The sequence below is a fragment of the Oncorhynchus mykiss genome, chromosome 27, assembly GCF_013265735.2.
Source record: "Oncorhynchus mykiss isolate Arlee chromosome 27, USDA_OmykA_1.1, whole genome shotgun sequence".
Taxonomy (NCBI): domain Eukaryota; kingdom Metazoa; phylum Chordata; class Actinopteri; order Salmoniformes; family Salmonidae; genus Oncorhynchus; species Oncorhynchus mykiss.
The window spans coordinates 35,154,218-35,169,231 of NC_048591.1; the positions used below are offsets into that span (position 1 = coordinate 35,154,218).

Here is a 15,014-nt window from a genome sequence, read left to right on the forward strand (position 1 = left end):
TTATGTTTGAAGCCTGAAATGTGGCAAAAGGTCGCAAAGTTCAAGGGGGCCGAATACTTTCGCAAGGCACTGTAGAACATGGTCAGTTGCTCCCATCCCGATCCTGCTTTGTGGATAACACACCACTCCGTAAACTGCCTCGTCATTATACATAAATACTCTGGGACAGAACTGCTACGTGGAGACAGAGGGATGGAGAGACAGATTTATAATAAAATACACACACAAACCTGAGGGTTTGAGCTCTGACAGTAAGGAAACAGTTGAGGGAGGAGAGGTTGAAATGAAATGGAGAGAAAAGCAACACACTGACACACCTACTTTGTTTGGGATCATCACTTTCTCTCCTCCAACTATTTTTAAACACACAGATGGAACGGAAATCGGCAGGAAATCCCTGTGATAGAGCACTGCCAAACCACTCTCATGGAATAGGAAAGACAACAGTGGCATCGTGTGGTGAAGAACGGAACTGCAGGACACTTGAAATAAATATTTTTGATGGGGCAATGTGGGAGATAAGTGTGTGCTTTATCTCTCGCTCTGCGTCGCCATCCTTAGTCTTTCCCTCCAGGAAATGAGGCTACGTAGAGCGCTCCACCCTTTCAGATGAAGAGGTCTAGGCTTATTTGAAGGGTATTTGGTGATTTTAAAGGGGGATTTGGGAGAAGGTGATGGCGGTGTGCTCGTGGGAGGAAATGCAGACTGCTTAAATCTTAAAGTGTGGCAAGTGAAGTGTGTGATAATGAATGGAAAATAGAATGGAACAAAACAAGCAAACGTTGTAGTAGAAGACAAGGACCGGTCCAATAATGCATTTCTTATTGGACTGTGTTTTTTAGACAAGGAAATTCATTTAGGAAATCCATTTGTAATATCGAGGACTGTGAAGAAAGCAGTGGGAAAGGTTGATTCAATCAAGGTGACAAGAAGCAAGCTTGTTTTGGTCAATTGTGTGGATGAAGAACAGAAGCATGCACTGGAGGTGGCAAAATTGTCCACGTCAGAAGTAACCTGTATTGATCTTTAGAGCAGGGTGCCAGCCGAATTAGTTATAGCTGGAGTCTTGATGGGATATAGATGACGAGTACCTTAGTCAGAAAATCTCAGGAGTGGTCAGTTCAAATTGCCTGATCCGTATGGTGAATGGGAGGAAGGAGAAGAGCCTGTGGATATTATTGTTGTTTGAGGAGACTCTACCTGAATATGTGAAGCTTGGATATGAGGTATGCAGTGAGAGCATTTGTGTCCAAACCATGACATTGTGGGAATTGTAAAGGATATGGTCACGTGTCAAATGTTTGTCGACAGGATAAGTTTGGAATTGAAGAATATGTGAATGGAAAATGTTGCAACTGTAGTGGGGATCATACTCTGGACTTCCTTGAGTGAAGGAGATCAAAGCGTTGAGGATCAGGGCTGTGCAGCGGATTTCCTATGAGGAGACAGTGAAGAGTTGAAGCGTCAATAGGCCACAGTGTTGAAGATGTGGCAGTGGATGCATTGAAACCAGTTAGTGTTTTAAGCCAATCAAGTGTTCTGGGCACACTCATTGTGAAGGTGGATTTTGTGGCATTTATAACTACAGTGATGTGTAGGAACCTGATTAGAATTATATTTTTTTACAGAAAAGTAGGCTAATTTTGTTTAGTTCATTTATTTTTGATAGTTTGTATGATATTTTATTTTTACCCACATTATTACATTTTTCGCGGATCCTTATTATCCACCCGCACAGTAGATGGCGGAATGCACATCCAATTGTTGCGAAAGCCAATATACCATAGACGAAACAAGATAATCAAGGGAGAACATGGCAAGTTATTACTTTCTATTGGAATAACACATTCAACGAACAATGGATGGTTTGGCAAACATTAACTGTCCGATTCTCTTTCTCCTTGCGCTGCACACACGGGGCTGCCAGCAACCACTCGGACTGGGTCCACGAGTCACACCGGAGTGCCAGTTTCAGTGAAGAACCGGTAGACCGAAGTTCCGCTTTTAGCTAACGTCACCTCTCGTAAAGCATTTGGCTAGCACTGACAGCTTCTGTGAAGCATCTAGCCATTTTAGCTAACTGCTAGCTGTGAGGCAAGTGTGTCAGCATTTTAAGCACTGTAAATGCCACAAAAACATAGTTAACTAGCAACGCATGAGCGCTTGATAAGGCAGAATGTCACCTCTTGAACAGCGGTGTTTGCTTCACTTCAAGAACACGACAGCTGGCTATAACAACACATGACTTGTGGAGCCACATCCGGAACCACTGAAGGAACGTTACACGTCAGAATTGGTGGTGGCAAAGGACGGACCAATGGGAAGGACGGACCAATGGGAAGGATGTTTACCTCGAGTCTCAACAATGTGTCGTTCTGATTCAGATTTTGGCGTTGATGAGCATCTGATTTATTTTCTACGATTGATAAGGTGAGTTATTTAACAAAAATCATATATAGCATTAAGTAGTCGAGCGTTGCCATTTCGGCTTAATAAAAATGATCTGTGGAGGTTTGAGTTTTTACGGTGCAAACGTGATGGTGTGCATGTTAGCTAGCTACTGTAGCTAACGGATCAACAAACAACGCCGATTAGGCTACGTTACCAAGCTAGCTGATGCTTTTCACACAAAGCATAACGCAAAGCACTACACTGAGTTTTACATAGGTTCCAGTTTGGACTATCCTGATCCCCGTCTCACCTCAGAAAATAGAGAGAGAAGACAGCTATGATAACTAGCTGTTCCCCCATCATTCAATCGTTGCCCCAAATAAATGAAAAACAACATGATTCTGGCATGGTTTGAAATGATGGTTGCCTGCAAGCACATCTTTGTTCCTAGGATACTCAGCAGGTGAAATACACAGCAGTCTTCTTACACATTGGGTCTGTCAAAGCATGTGTTTGTCCTGTGACAGATAAAGATACAGAACATACCTATTTTGAGTTGTATTGAAGATAAGTTTACCACCATTTTTATCACCTAATCGCTCTCTGGTTGCTCTCCTGTGTTTGTCTTTCAGGAGGAAGCTGAGCTCTGTTCTGGTTGCCTGAGGACACACCTGCTGTAACACTTACCTGTGCTGTGTGAACCCTGGCCTTCGCGTGAACTAAGGGAGTGTGTCACCTGAGGCAGGACAGCGGGATTCTTCTCAACCTTCATCCATCGATCTACAACACTCACTTCTTGAAGTCCAAGCTAGCCTGACTGCTCTCTCCCTCTCTCTGTATATATTCATCCATCCATCCCTCTTTCACACTTCTCCATGCTTCTGCCCAATTATGTCCCTCAGTAAGACTTCTGTCTCTCCGTCCCTCCGTGATCCATCTCTCTGTCCATCTGCGCCCCTCCTGACCGCCAGGGTGGATTTCCTGCAGATGAAACACTTGAAGAGGAAGAGGAAGAGTAACTACAGCGTTCGTGAGACACAGACACTGATCCGGGAGATCCACAAAAGACGAGACGTGCTGTTCTCCCGCCAGCAGAACACCGCCATCAACGAGCTGAAGAGACGAGCCTGGGAGGAGGTAGCAGGAGGCGTCAACTCACTGGGAGAGGGCGAGCTACGCACATCTTCAGAGGTATGTGCTAGGAGAGGACTTCCATACTGACAAATTATGTTTTAAAAGAGACGGTGTTGTAGTCTTCAAGTCCGGTCTCTGGACCGCGTATTGAGTGTCTCGTGTCAGATACATTTGTACTGTTTTTTTAAATATATTTTTAATTTTTTATTTTTACCCCTTTTTCTCCCCAATTTTGTGGTATCCAATTGTTGTAGTAGCTACTATCTTGTCTCATCGCTACAACTCCCGTACGGGCTCGGGAGAGACGAAGGTTGAAAGTCATGCGTCCTCCGATACACAACCCAACCAAGCCGCACTGCTTCTTAACACAGCGCGCATCCAACCCGGAAGCCAGCCGCACCAATGTGTCGGAGGAAACACTGTGCACCTAGGTTAGCGCACACTGCGCCCAGCCCGCCACAGGAGTCGCTGGTGCGCGATGAGACAAGGACACCCCTACCGACCAAGCCCTCCCTAACCCGGGCGACGCTAGGCCAATTGTGTGTCGCCCCACGGACCTCCCGGTCGCGGCCGGTTACGACAGAGCCTGGGCGCGAACCCAGGGACACTGATGGCACAGCTGGCGCTGCAGTACAGCACCACTGCGCCACCCGGGAGGCGTATTCTGTTTTGACTTGGTCTCGGACAGTGAGGTCATTTCTTCCAGAGATCAGTGGAGTAAAACAATGAAATATTGTCAGCTCCCATCCAGTCAGCACATAAACCCGCTTTGCAAGCCGAAATATCCACTCTCCTTAAATGACAAATTAGTATTTTATCGCCTATTGAAACCATGGCTTCCTACTTTAATCATATACTGTCCTTTACTTTGGTTGAAAAATATTTGTCACACTTTGTCGCGCTTGTCAGAAATTCCTTGATTTGTTGGTAGGGAAGAGTGGGGGAAAGGTTTTCGGAGACAGTCAAAAATGTGAGTCCAATTCAAGACCATGATTGTGAGGGTCAAATCGCCACCATGAATTTGACTTGACTTGCTTCGGTCTTGGTCTTAAATTGGTCTTGCTTTAGGTGGTCTCGAACACAACACTGAAAAGATAGCATGAAGTATCCTACATACAAGGGCTGCATTTCAATAGTTTAATTCAGCCCCATTCACTGGAAGGAGTTCCATTGGGATCCTCCTTCCCAGTACAGATTTACTTATACTTCCGGATGAATGTTGAGTTGTGACATCACCACTGTTTGTAATGGTTGTGTGTGGTTCCAGGTGAAGCGGCGTTACCTGGACTGGCGGTCGCTAATGAAGAGGAAGCAGCTCCATGCTGAGCTGTCTCTCTCCACAGGGCTGAAGGCAGAGTATGATCCGTCCTCCCCTGAACACAACGCCTCACTGGGCTCAAGGGACCAGTCGCTCGACCTCTCTAGCTTTCCCAAGGAGTCCCAGTGCGACTGGCAGGACCTGGCGGATCTTGGAGAGCCCAGAAGACACGCAATGTCTACAGGGATTAAGATGGAGGAGGAGGTCAATGGATACAGGGTGAGGATCTCTTTGTGTGTGCATTAGTGATTTGTTGGTTGAATAAAGGGAAAACAATGTAAAAATAATAATAATCTGTAAATGTAGATTTCTTGTGAAATTCATATTCATAAGCTATATTGTAGGTTTTTCTATCATTTTTATCTGGCGTTAGTGCGTAGCCAAAGCTTTAGGGTCTAACTGTAGCATGCCAAATACACACCAAATGCTTTTGGGAACTTGGGCAGAGATAGTTAACATCTGTCCGCTGAGGCAAAAAAGACCATGTCTAAGTTTAATTCAATAAGAGGAAAAGCTGCGAAATGGAGAGTTGAAAAATAAATCGAAGGCAGGGCAGTATTCCATTTTTTAAATATGTTTTAATAGATTTGGTTCAGTGGTAAAAGAGGATGATGGCAGTTGCCAGTGTGATTGTGGTCACTATACAAATTCAACAGTTGCAAGACAGGGCCTTCAAAATGTCATGTCAAGTGAACTGTAATGTTCGGATGGGTTCAATGGAATAGTAGCCATTATTTAAATCTGGACACTGACTGTAGGTCTATAACTTCTCATAAAGCCTAATAATATTAACTGGTGCAGAATTAAGCATTTCTCGCAGTAAACTTCAGAACAGGAGTGGATTAACTATCATTTATTTCAGGAACTTGAGAAAACGAATGCACTGTTAGGGACTATCTGTATAGGTGGCGTTGCTATCTTTATCAGCATCATAAAAGCTGATAGTATTTTAATCACATAAAATATGCATCCAAGCCGAACTGAAACCTTATCAAAAACATGTTGGGTCATTTTTAACAGCTTTTAATTTCCTTAAAAAACGGTCAAACTGATGTCATTTGGAAATGCTGCGTTTTCTCCCCGTCCCTAAAAGTCTTGATGAAATAGTGAAGGGAGAACAAACTTTACAGACATCAACTAGATTGACACATCCATTCTATCGATTTATGACGACATTCTGGTGAGCAAGGCTTTATTTAGTCTTCTAGGCTTGTCAAAAAATTGTTCCGCCATCTGACTGTACAGAGCATTTTCTATATTGCGGGTCGGTGTGGGCCTCAGATTTTCACTTTATCACATTTTTATATATTTTTATTTCACCTTTATTTAACCAGGTAGGCCAGTTGAGAACAAGTTCTCATTTACAACTGCGACCTGGCCAAGATAAAGCAAAGCAGTGCGACAAAAACTACAACAGAGTTACACATAACCAAACGTACAGTCAATAGAAATAATCTATAAACAGTGTGTGCAAATGTAGAAGAGTAGGGAGGTATTTATATACATCGGGAGGTACATATACTCGGGCTGTTGCGGATTGGGTTATTAGCAATTGTGAACAAACAGCTGACCCGCGCATCACTAGTGTGAGTGTCAGCATGTATATATTGCGTTAATCAGTATATTAATGATCAGAATCCCTCTGTCTCTGTGTTCCTTTCTCTCTGTCAGCTGGAGGGTGATAGCGGAGATGGTGAGGTAGAGGAGGAGGAGGATGATGATGATGCCGATGATGAAGAAGATTGTTTCCCCTCCCTCCTACCCGACATGGGAGAGCGCGATGTACGTATCCCGGAAGTCTTCTCACACATTGATGAGTTTGGAATGCTCAGCGCCTCACAGGGGACGGCGACCTCAATAAATCGGGACCTCTCACTGGGCGGAATGGGCTTTGCTGGGTTAGGACTGGCCAATCACGAGAGTACGGGACTTCTGGTTGGTTTGGAGAAGCAGCGTGTGGAACTGGAGAAGCAGCGTGTGGCTGTGGAAACGGAGCGGCTAGCGGTGGAGAGAGAGAGACTCCTACTGGAGAAGGAGAGACTGAGTCAGTCGGAGGTGGAGAGGGAGAGATTGCAACTGGAGAAAGAGAGATTGCAGCTGGAGAAGGAGAGACTTAGGCTGTTGCTCATGAACCAATCAGAACGGGCTTCTGCTCCCCCCCAGCAAGGCCCTCCCTCCTCCTCCACTCCTACCACATCCTCTTCCTCTGCTGTGGATGGACAGAATGAGAGAAATGAGAATAAACCCCGGCTTTCTATGATAGATCTGGAGGGTGAGAGACTGAGCCTGGAGAAGGAGCGACTGCAGTTAGAGAAGGAGAGGCTGCAGTTCTTTAAGTTTGAGTCTGGACGACTGCAGATAGAGCGGGAGAGACTAGAGGTGGAGAGAATGCAGCTTCAACAGGACCAGGGTCATTGAGAGAGGGAGGATAGGATTGCATCAAATAACATTTTGTCTCATGCTTCGTAAACAACAGGTGTGGACTAACAGTGAAATGCTTATGGGCCGTTCCCAATAATGTAGAGAGGAAATAGAGAAATGGTTGAAAGATGATGATGATGATGATGATGATAATAATAGATACATAATTAGAAATGAAAAGCTTTGTAATATACATGGGGTACCAGTACCAATTTGATGTGTAGGGGTACAAGGTAATTGAGGTACATACAGTGGCAAGAAAAAGTATGTGAACCCTTTGGAATTACCTGGATCTCTGCATAAATTAGACATAAAATTTGATCTGATCTTCATCTACAGTAAGTCACATCAATAGACAAACAGTCTGCTTAAACTAATAACATACAAATGATTGTATTTGTCTTGTCTTTATTGAATAGATCAGTTAAACATTCAGTGTAGGTTGGAAAAAGTATGTGAACCTCTAGACTAATGACTTCTCCAAAAGCTAATTGGAGTCAGGAGTCAGCTAACCTGGAGTTGAATCAATGAGACGAGATTGGAGATGTTGGTTAGAGCTGCCCTGCCCCATCAACACTCACAACATTAGTTTGCTATTCACAAGAAGCATTGCCTGATTTGAACCATGCCTCAAACAAAAGAGATCTCAGAAGACCTAAGATTAAGAATTGTTGCCTTGCATGAAGCTGGAAACGGTTACAAAAGTATCTCTAAAAGTCAGTCCACGGTAAGACAAATTGTCTAGAAATTGAGAAATGTCAGCACTGTTGCTACTCTCCCTAGGAGTGTCCGTCCTGCAAAGATGACTGCAAGAGTACAGCGCAGAATGCTCAATGAGGTTAAGGAGAATCCTGGAGTGTTAGCTAAGACTTACAGAAATCTCTGGAAGATGCTAACGTCTCTGATGGGTCTACAATACGTAAAACAGTAAACAAGAATGGTGTTCATGGGAGGACACCATGGAAGAAGCCACTGCTGTCCAAAAAAAACATTGCTGTACATCTGAAGTTCACAAAAGATCACCTGGATGTTCCACAGTGCTACTGGCAAAATATTCTGTGGACAGATGAAACCACAGTTGACTTGTTTGGAAGGAACACACAACACTATGTGTGGAGAAGAAAAACACAGCACACCAACATCAAAACCTTATCCCAACTGTAAAGTATGGTGGAGGGAGCATCATGGTTTGGGGCTGCTTTGCTGCCTCAGGGCCTGGGCAGCTTGCTATCATTGATGGAAAAATGTATTCCCAAGTTTATCAAGACATTTTGCAGGAGAATGTAAGGCAAATCTGTCCACCAATTGAAGCTCAATAGAAGTTAGGTGATGCAACAGGACAACGACCCAAAACACAGAAGTAAATCAACAACAGAATGGCTTCAACAGAAGAAAATACACCTTCTGGAGTGGCCCAGTCAGTCCTGACCACAACCCGATTTGAGATACTGTGGCATGACCTCGAGAGCGGTTCACACCAGACATCCCAAGAATATTGCTGATATAAAACAGTTTTGTAAGGAGGAATGGTCCAAAATTCCTCTTGACCGTTGTGCAGGTCTGATCCGCAACTACAGAAAACGTTTGGTTGAGGTTATTGCTGCCAAAGGAGGGTCAGTCAGTTATTAAATCCAAGGGTTCATATACTTTTCCCACCCTGCACTGAGAATGTTTACACGGTGTGTTCAATAAAGACATGAACACATATAATTGTTTGTGTGTTTATGAGTTCAAGCAGACTGTGTCTATTGTTGTGACTTAGATGAAGATCAGATCACATTTTATGACCCATTTATGCAGAAATCCAGGTCATTCTAAAGGGTTCACTTACTTTTTCTTCCCACTGTATGTACATATAGGAATAACGTGACAGGTAATGAACAGTAACAGCAGCGTGTGTGATGAGCATTAAGGGATATCTACGAGAGAAGTGCCTGGAAGAAAGGTCAAAGAAGTGGGGAGCAGTGTGGTCTTTATCTCAGTGTAGACAGGCCAGGTATGAGCCTCTATGAGCAGTCACCTCCATGGTCCACCTCTCCTGTCTGTCTCAGACCGCTCCAATAGCTTGTTACTGTTCAGCTTGATACACAACAGCTGAATAGCTCAACCAATCAGACAGTACAACCATCAAACTGACCTTAGATCAACAGGGCGTCTTCATCCTACTCCAGGTTGTTGGCAAAAGGATGTTATCCAGTTTTATTTCCTGTAGAGGCGGGATCAAGATTCAAACTGCCACTCAGAGCCGCTACCTATCACATTTAAAACATCTCCCTGCCAATCATTCTGTAATGCTTGTGGACTTTGTTGTGTTAAAATATGGATTATTTCAATTCAAAGGAGATGTTAATTGAACACATATAATCTGTGTCTACCACAGGAGGTTGGTGGCACCTTAATTGGGTAGGACAGGCTTATGGTAATGGCTGGAGCGGCATGGTTTCAAATACACCAATCACGTGGTTTCCATGGTTTCCATGTGTTTGATGCCATTCCATTCACTCCGTTCCAGATGTTATTGTGAACAGTCCTCCCCTCAGCAGCCTCCACTGGTGTCTACAATGTGTGTTTGTTTCAAGTGAGTGGTTGTGTGCTGGGAGAAACTGTTGTTTTGTGTAGCTCAGTACTAACGTCCATGTACTGCACAGAAAGGGGACATAATGTAGAGTAGCTGTAAACTCAAAGTACAGAATGCTCTACAGTATACTACTGTATGTGACTCAAACCAATGTCATGTAAGGCTTTACAGAGATTTTACTTTCATTTTACCAAACCTTTTGTCTTTTTTAATGGTGCTATTTTGATTGTGAGTTTGTGGTTTAGTACTATGGTGGAATGTTCTATATTAGCTGAGTCATCCAAGGAAAGAGTTGAATATCTCTGCAGGTTCTGTCTATTTTAAGAGATGAGAAAAGGATAATGTTGCCTATATGCTTTCTGCATTGCCTTTAAGACTCACAATAAAGGATATAAATGAATAGTGTTATTTATTTTGAATTCTGCCTGTTTTTATGAATACATCTGGTGTGAACCCACATTCACACTTAAATCAGCTGATACACCTCCATCTCTCACAAACACAGCAGGCAGTTCAACTCACAAAGACTAGGGGGTTTTCTGCTTTGGGATGTTCTGTCTGTTTCTGCAAGGAAAGACTATATGAAAGGATGTGTTTCAGCTGCTGACTGGTTTATCCGTCTACATCAAATTCTGTTTTATAAAACGGTCCTTTTTCACTGGTGAAACGTGTCTTCAATAAATGATCAATGAAATGTGTGAGAGACTGAATACCAAATAATTGCAGCAGTTTGGCTGCTGAAAATATTCCTCATATCTGTCTAGTAACAGACATATTGGTGATCATATCTGTCTAGTAACAGACATATTGGTGATCATATCTGTCTAGTAACAGACATATTGGTGATCATATCTGTCTAGTAACAGACATATTGGTAATCATATCTGTCTAGTAACAGACATATTGGTGATCATATCTGTCTAGTAACAGACATATTGGTGATCATATCTGTCTAGTAACAGACATATTGGTGATCATATCTGTCTAGTAACAGACATATTGGTGATCATATCTGACAAATATGGCTCCAGAAGCAAACTGACTTCATGAAAATTGAACACATCAAATCGTATTGAATCATTTGGACTCTTGTCACATGTCTTTAGGTTTACATGAGTGGCAGCATCTTAAACAAGCACACCCTTGAACAGACTAAAGCCTATCTTTGTCAAAGATGGCCTTTTAACAGCTTTTGGATCAAGAGACTGCGGAGGGCTGGGGTGAGGAGAGGGAAGGTGGAGAGATGGGTGAGAGACAATGGGAGTGTAAGGAGAGGGTGGGTGACAGACAATGGGAGTGTAAGGAGAGGGTGGGTGAGAGACAATGGGAGTGTAAGGAGAGGGTGGGTGACAGACAATGGGAGTGTAAGGAGAGGGTGGGTGAGAGACAATGGGAGTGTAAGGAGAGGGTGGGTGACAGACAATGGGAGTGTAAGGAGAGGGTAGGTGACACAATGGGAGTGTAAGGAGAGAGTGGGTGAGAGACAATGGGAGTGTAAGGAAAGGGTGGGTGAGAGACAATGGGAGTGTAAGGAGAGGGTGGGTGACAGACAATGGGAGTGTAAGGAGAGGGTGGGTGAGAGACAATGGGAGTGTAAGGAGAGGGTGGGTGAGAGACAATGGGAGTGTAAGGAGAGGGTGGGTGAGAGGCAATGGGAGTGTGAGGAGAGGGTGGGTGACAGACAATGGGAGTGTAAGGAGAGGGTGGGTGACAGACAATGGGAGTGTGAGGAGAGGGTGGGTGACAGACAATGGGAGTGTAAGGAGAGGGTGGGTGAGAGAAAATAGGGAGGGGTGAGAAGATAAAAAGGTGTGACAGTATTTTTAGGAGAGACAGTATTGATGTAGCAGAATGCTGTGAGAAGCCTAGGGGACAGAATTAAAAAAGCACCACCTCTGGTGCAGAGAGAGAGGAAGACGGATGAGAGGAAAATAAATGAGGGGAGGAGATGGAGAAGCAGAGAGGGATAGAAAGAAAAACACTAAATGGAGAGGAAAGGAAACGAGGGGAGGAGATAGAGAAGCAGAGAGGGATTGAGAGAGAGAGAGAGAGAGAGATACAAAAGAAGATGAAAGGAAACAAGGGGAGGAGATAGAGAAGCAAGAGAGTGATTGAGAGAGAGAAAGATAAAAGGAGAGGAAAGGAAACGAGGGGAGGAGATAGAGAAGCAAGAGAGGGATTGAGAGAGAGAAAGATACAAAAGAAGAGGAAAGGAAACGAGGGGAGGAGATAGAGAAGCAGAGAGGGATTGAGAGAGGGAAAGATACAAAAGAAGAGGAAAGGAAACGAGGGGAGGACATAGAGAAGCAGAGAGGGATTGAGAGAGGGAAAGATAAAAGGAGAGGAAAGGAAACGAGGGGAGGAGATAGAGAAGCAGAGAGGGATTGAGAGAGAGAAAGATAAAAGGAGAGGAAAGGAAACGAGGGGAGGACATAGAGAAGCAGAGAGGGATTGAGAGAGAAAGATACAAAAGAAGAGGAAAGGAAACGAGGGGAGGAGATAGAGAAGCAGAGAGGGATTGAGAGAGAGAAAGATAAAAGGAGAGGAAAGGAAACGAGGGGAGGACATAGAGAAGCAGAGAGGGATTGAGAGAGAAAGATACAAAAGAAGAGGAAAGGAAACGAGGGGAGGAGATAGAGAAGCAGAGAGGGATTGAGAGAGAGAAAGATACAAAAGAAGAGGAAAGGAAACGAGGGGAGGACATAGAGAAGCAGAGAGGGATTGAGAGAGAGAAAGATAAAAGGAGAGGAAAGGAAACGAGGGGAGGAGATAGAGAAGCAGAGAGGGATTGAGAGAGAGAAAGATACAAAAGAAGAGGAAAGGAAACGAGGGGAGGAGATAGAGAAGCAGAGAGGGATTGAGAGAGAGAAAGATAAAAGGAGAGGAAATGAGTAGGAAGTATAGAGCGAGGGATAAATTGGGAGTGGAAGACAGGGAGAGAGAAAAGTCTGCAACTGTTCTGCACGGGCAGTGAGGGGAGGGTGTGTAAGTGTGTGTGTGTGTGGAGCAGTGAGAGGAGGGTGTGTGTGTGTGGCGGGGTTAAGAGGTTTGGAGAGTTGTTCAAAAAGCCCATTTTGCTCTGCTGAAGAATAAATGGGAAATGCTTGTCAGTGATGACCCTGCATTAGTATGTGAGATGTTCCGGGAGGGAGCTTTCCAACATGGCCACCGCTCAGCAGAGAGGGAACTTTCCAACATGGCCACCGCTCAGCAGAGAGGGAACTTTCCAACATGGCCACCGCTCAGCAGAGAGGGAACTTTCCAACATGGCCACCGCTCAGCAGAGAGGGAACTTTCCAACATGGCCACCGCTCAGCAGAGAGGGAACTTTCCAACATGGCCACCGCTCAGCAGAGAGGGAACTTTCCAACATGGCCACCGCTCAGCAGAGAGGGAACTTTCCAACATGGCCACCGCTCAGCAGAGAGGGAACTTTCCAACATGGCCACCGCTCAGCAGAGAGGGAACTTTCCAACATGGCCACCGCTCAGCAGAGAGGGAACTTTCCAACATGGCCACCGCTCAGCAGAGAGGGAACTTTCCAACATGGCCACTGCTCAGCAGAGAGGGGACTTTCCAACATGGCCACCGCTCAGCAGAGAGGGGACTTTCCAACATGGCCACCGCTCAGCAGAGAGGGGACTTTCCAACATGGCCACCGCTCAGCAGAGAGGGGACTTTCCAACATGGCCACACCACAGCAGGGACCCACTGGCCACACACTGGTTGAATCAATGTTGTTTCCATTTCACATGAATTAAAATACGTTGTACCAACTTGGAATATACTTTGAATTGACATCTGTGCCCAGTGAGGAGGGAGAGGGCTCTCTGACAAACCACAGCAGGGAGGGAGTCTCCAACATGGCCCCTCTACAGCAGGGAGGGAGCTCTCCAACATGGCCCCTCTACAGCAGGGAGGGAGCTCTCCAACATGGCCCCTCTACAGCAGGGAGGGAGCTCTCCAACATGGCCCCTCTACAGCAGGGAGGGAGCTCTCCAACATGGCCCCTCTACAGCAGGGAAGGAGCTCTCCAACATGGCCCCTCTACAGCAGGGAGGGAGCTCTCCAACATGGCCCCTCTACAGCAGGGAGGGAGCTCTCCAACATGGCCCCTCTACAGCAGGGAGGGAGCTCTCCAACATGGCCCCTCTACAGCAGGGAAGGAGCTCTCCAACATGGCCCCTCTACAGCAGGGAGGGAGCTCTCCAACATGGCCCCTCTACAGCAGGGAGGGAGCTCTCCAACATGGCCCCTCTACAGCAGGGAGGGAGCTCTCCAACATGGCCCCTCTACAGCAGGGAGGGAGCTCTCCAACATGGCCCCTCTACAGCAGGGAGGGAGCTCTCCAACATGGCCCCTCTACAGCAGGGAAGGAGCTCTCCAACATGGCCCCTCTACAGCAGGGAGGGAGCTCTCCAACATGGCCCCTCTACAGCAGGGAGGGAGCTCTCCAACATGGCCCCTCTACAGCAGGGAGGGAGCTCTCCAACATGGCCCCTCTACAGCAGGGAGGGAGCTCTCCAACATGGCCCCTCTACAGCAGGGAGGGAGCTCTCCAACATGGCCCCTCTACAGCAGGGAGGGAGCTCTCCAACATGGCCCCTCTACAGCAGGGAGGGAGCTCTCCAACGTGGCCCCTCTACAGCAGGGAGGGAGCTCTCCAACGTGGCCCCTCTACAGCAGGGAGGGAGCTTTCCAACGTGGCCCCTCTACAGCAGGGAGGGAGCTCTCCAACGTGGCCCCTCTACAGCAGGGAGGGAGCTCTCCAACATGGCCCCTCTACAGCAGGGAGGGAGCTCTCCAACATGGCCCCTCTACAGCAGGGAGGGAGCTCTCCAACGTGGCCCCTCTACAGCAGGTAAGCTTTAACCTGTGCTCTGTTGAACCAGAGAAAACACTAGGTTGTCCATTCATGTGGCTTCAGGTTACAATCTAAAACGCTCACGGATCTATAATGCAAATGTCAATATAAATGTAATGGAAATGTCAATGTTATCTTTAGTTATTGCCATTATTGTTATTGTCATCATTTATTTGGAAAATGTGTATCTACACCCTATTTCTGGGAGGGTTTTCTCCAATAACTCTTCAGAGATAAACTATCATTTTGAAGTCACGCACAGTACACACAACCCAAAATGCTGTCAGTGAAATAAATACTCAGAGAGA

General features: G+C 45.6%; 1 protein-coding gene across 1 annotated transcript; it reads left to right on the forward strand.

Moving 5' to 3' along the window:
- Window positions 1-1,788: 1,788 nt before the first annotated feature.
- LOC110507973 (myb/SANT-like DNA-binding domain-containing protein 4) lies at window positions 1,789-10,242 on the forward strand. Its single transcript, XM_021588401.2, has 4 exons — window positions 1,789-2,430; window positions 3,024-3,582; window positions 4,793-5,062; window positions 6,515-10,242. The coding sequence occupies exons 2-4, from the start codon at window positions 3,283-3,285 to the stop codon at window positions 7,259-7,261; spliced, it is 1,317 nt and encodes a 438-aa protein (XP_021444076.2). The 5' UTR covers window positions 1,789-2,430; window positions 3,024-3,282; the 3' UTR covers window positions 7,262-10,242.
- The last annotated feature ends 4,772 nt before the right edge of the window (window positions 10,243-15,014 follow it).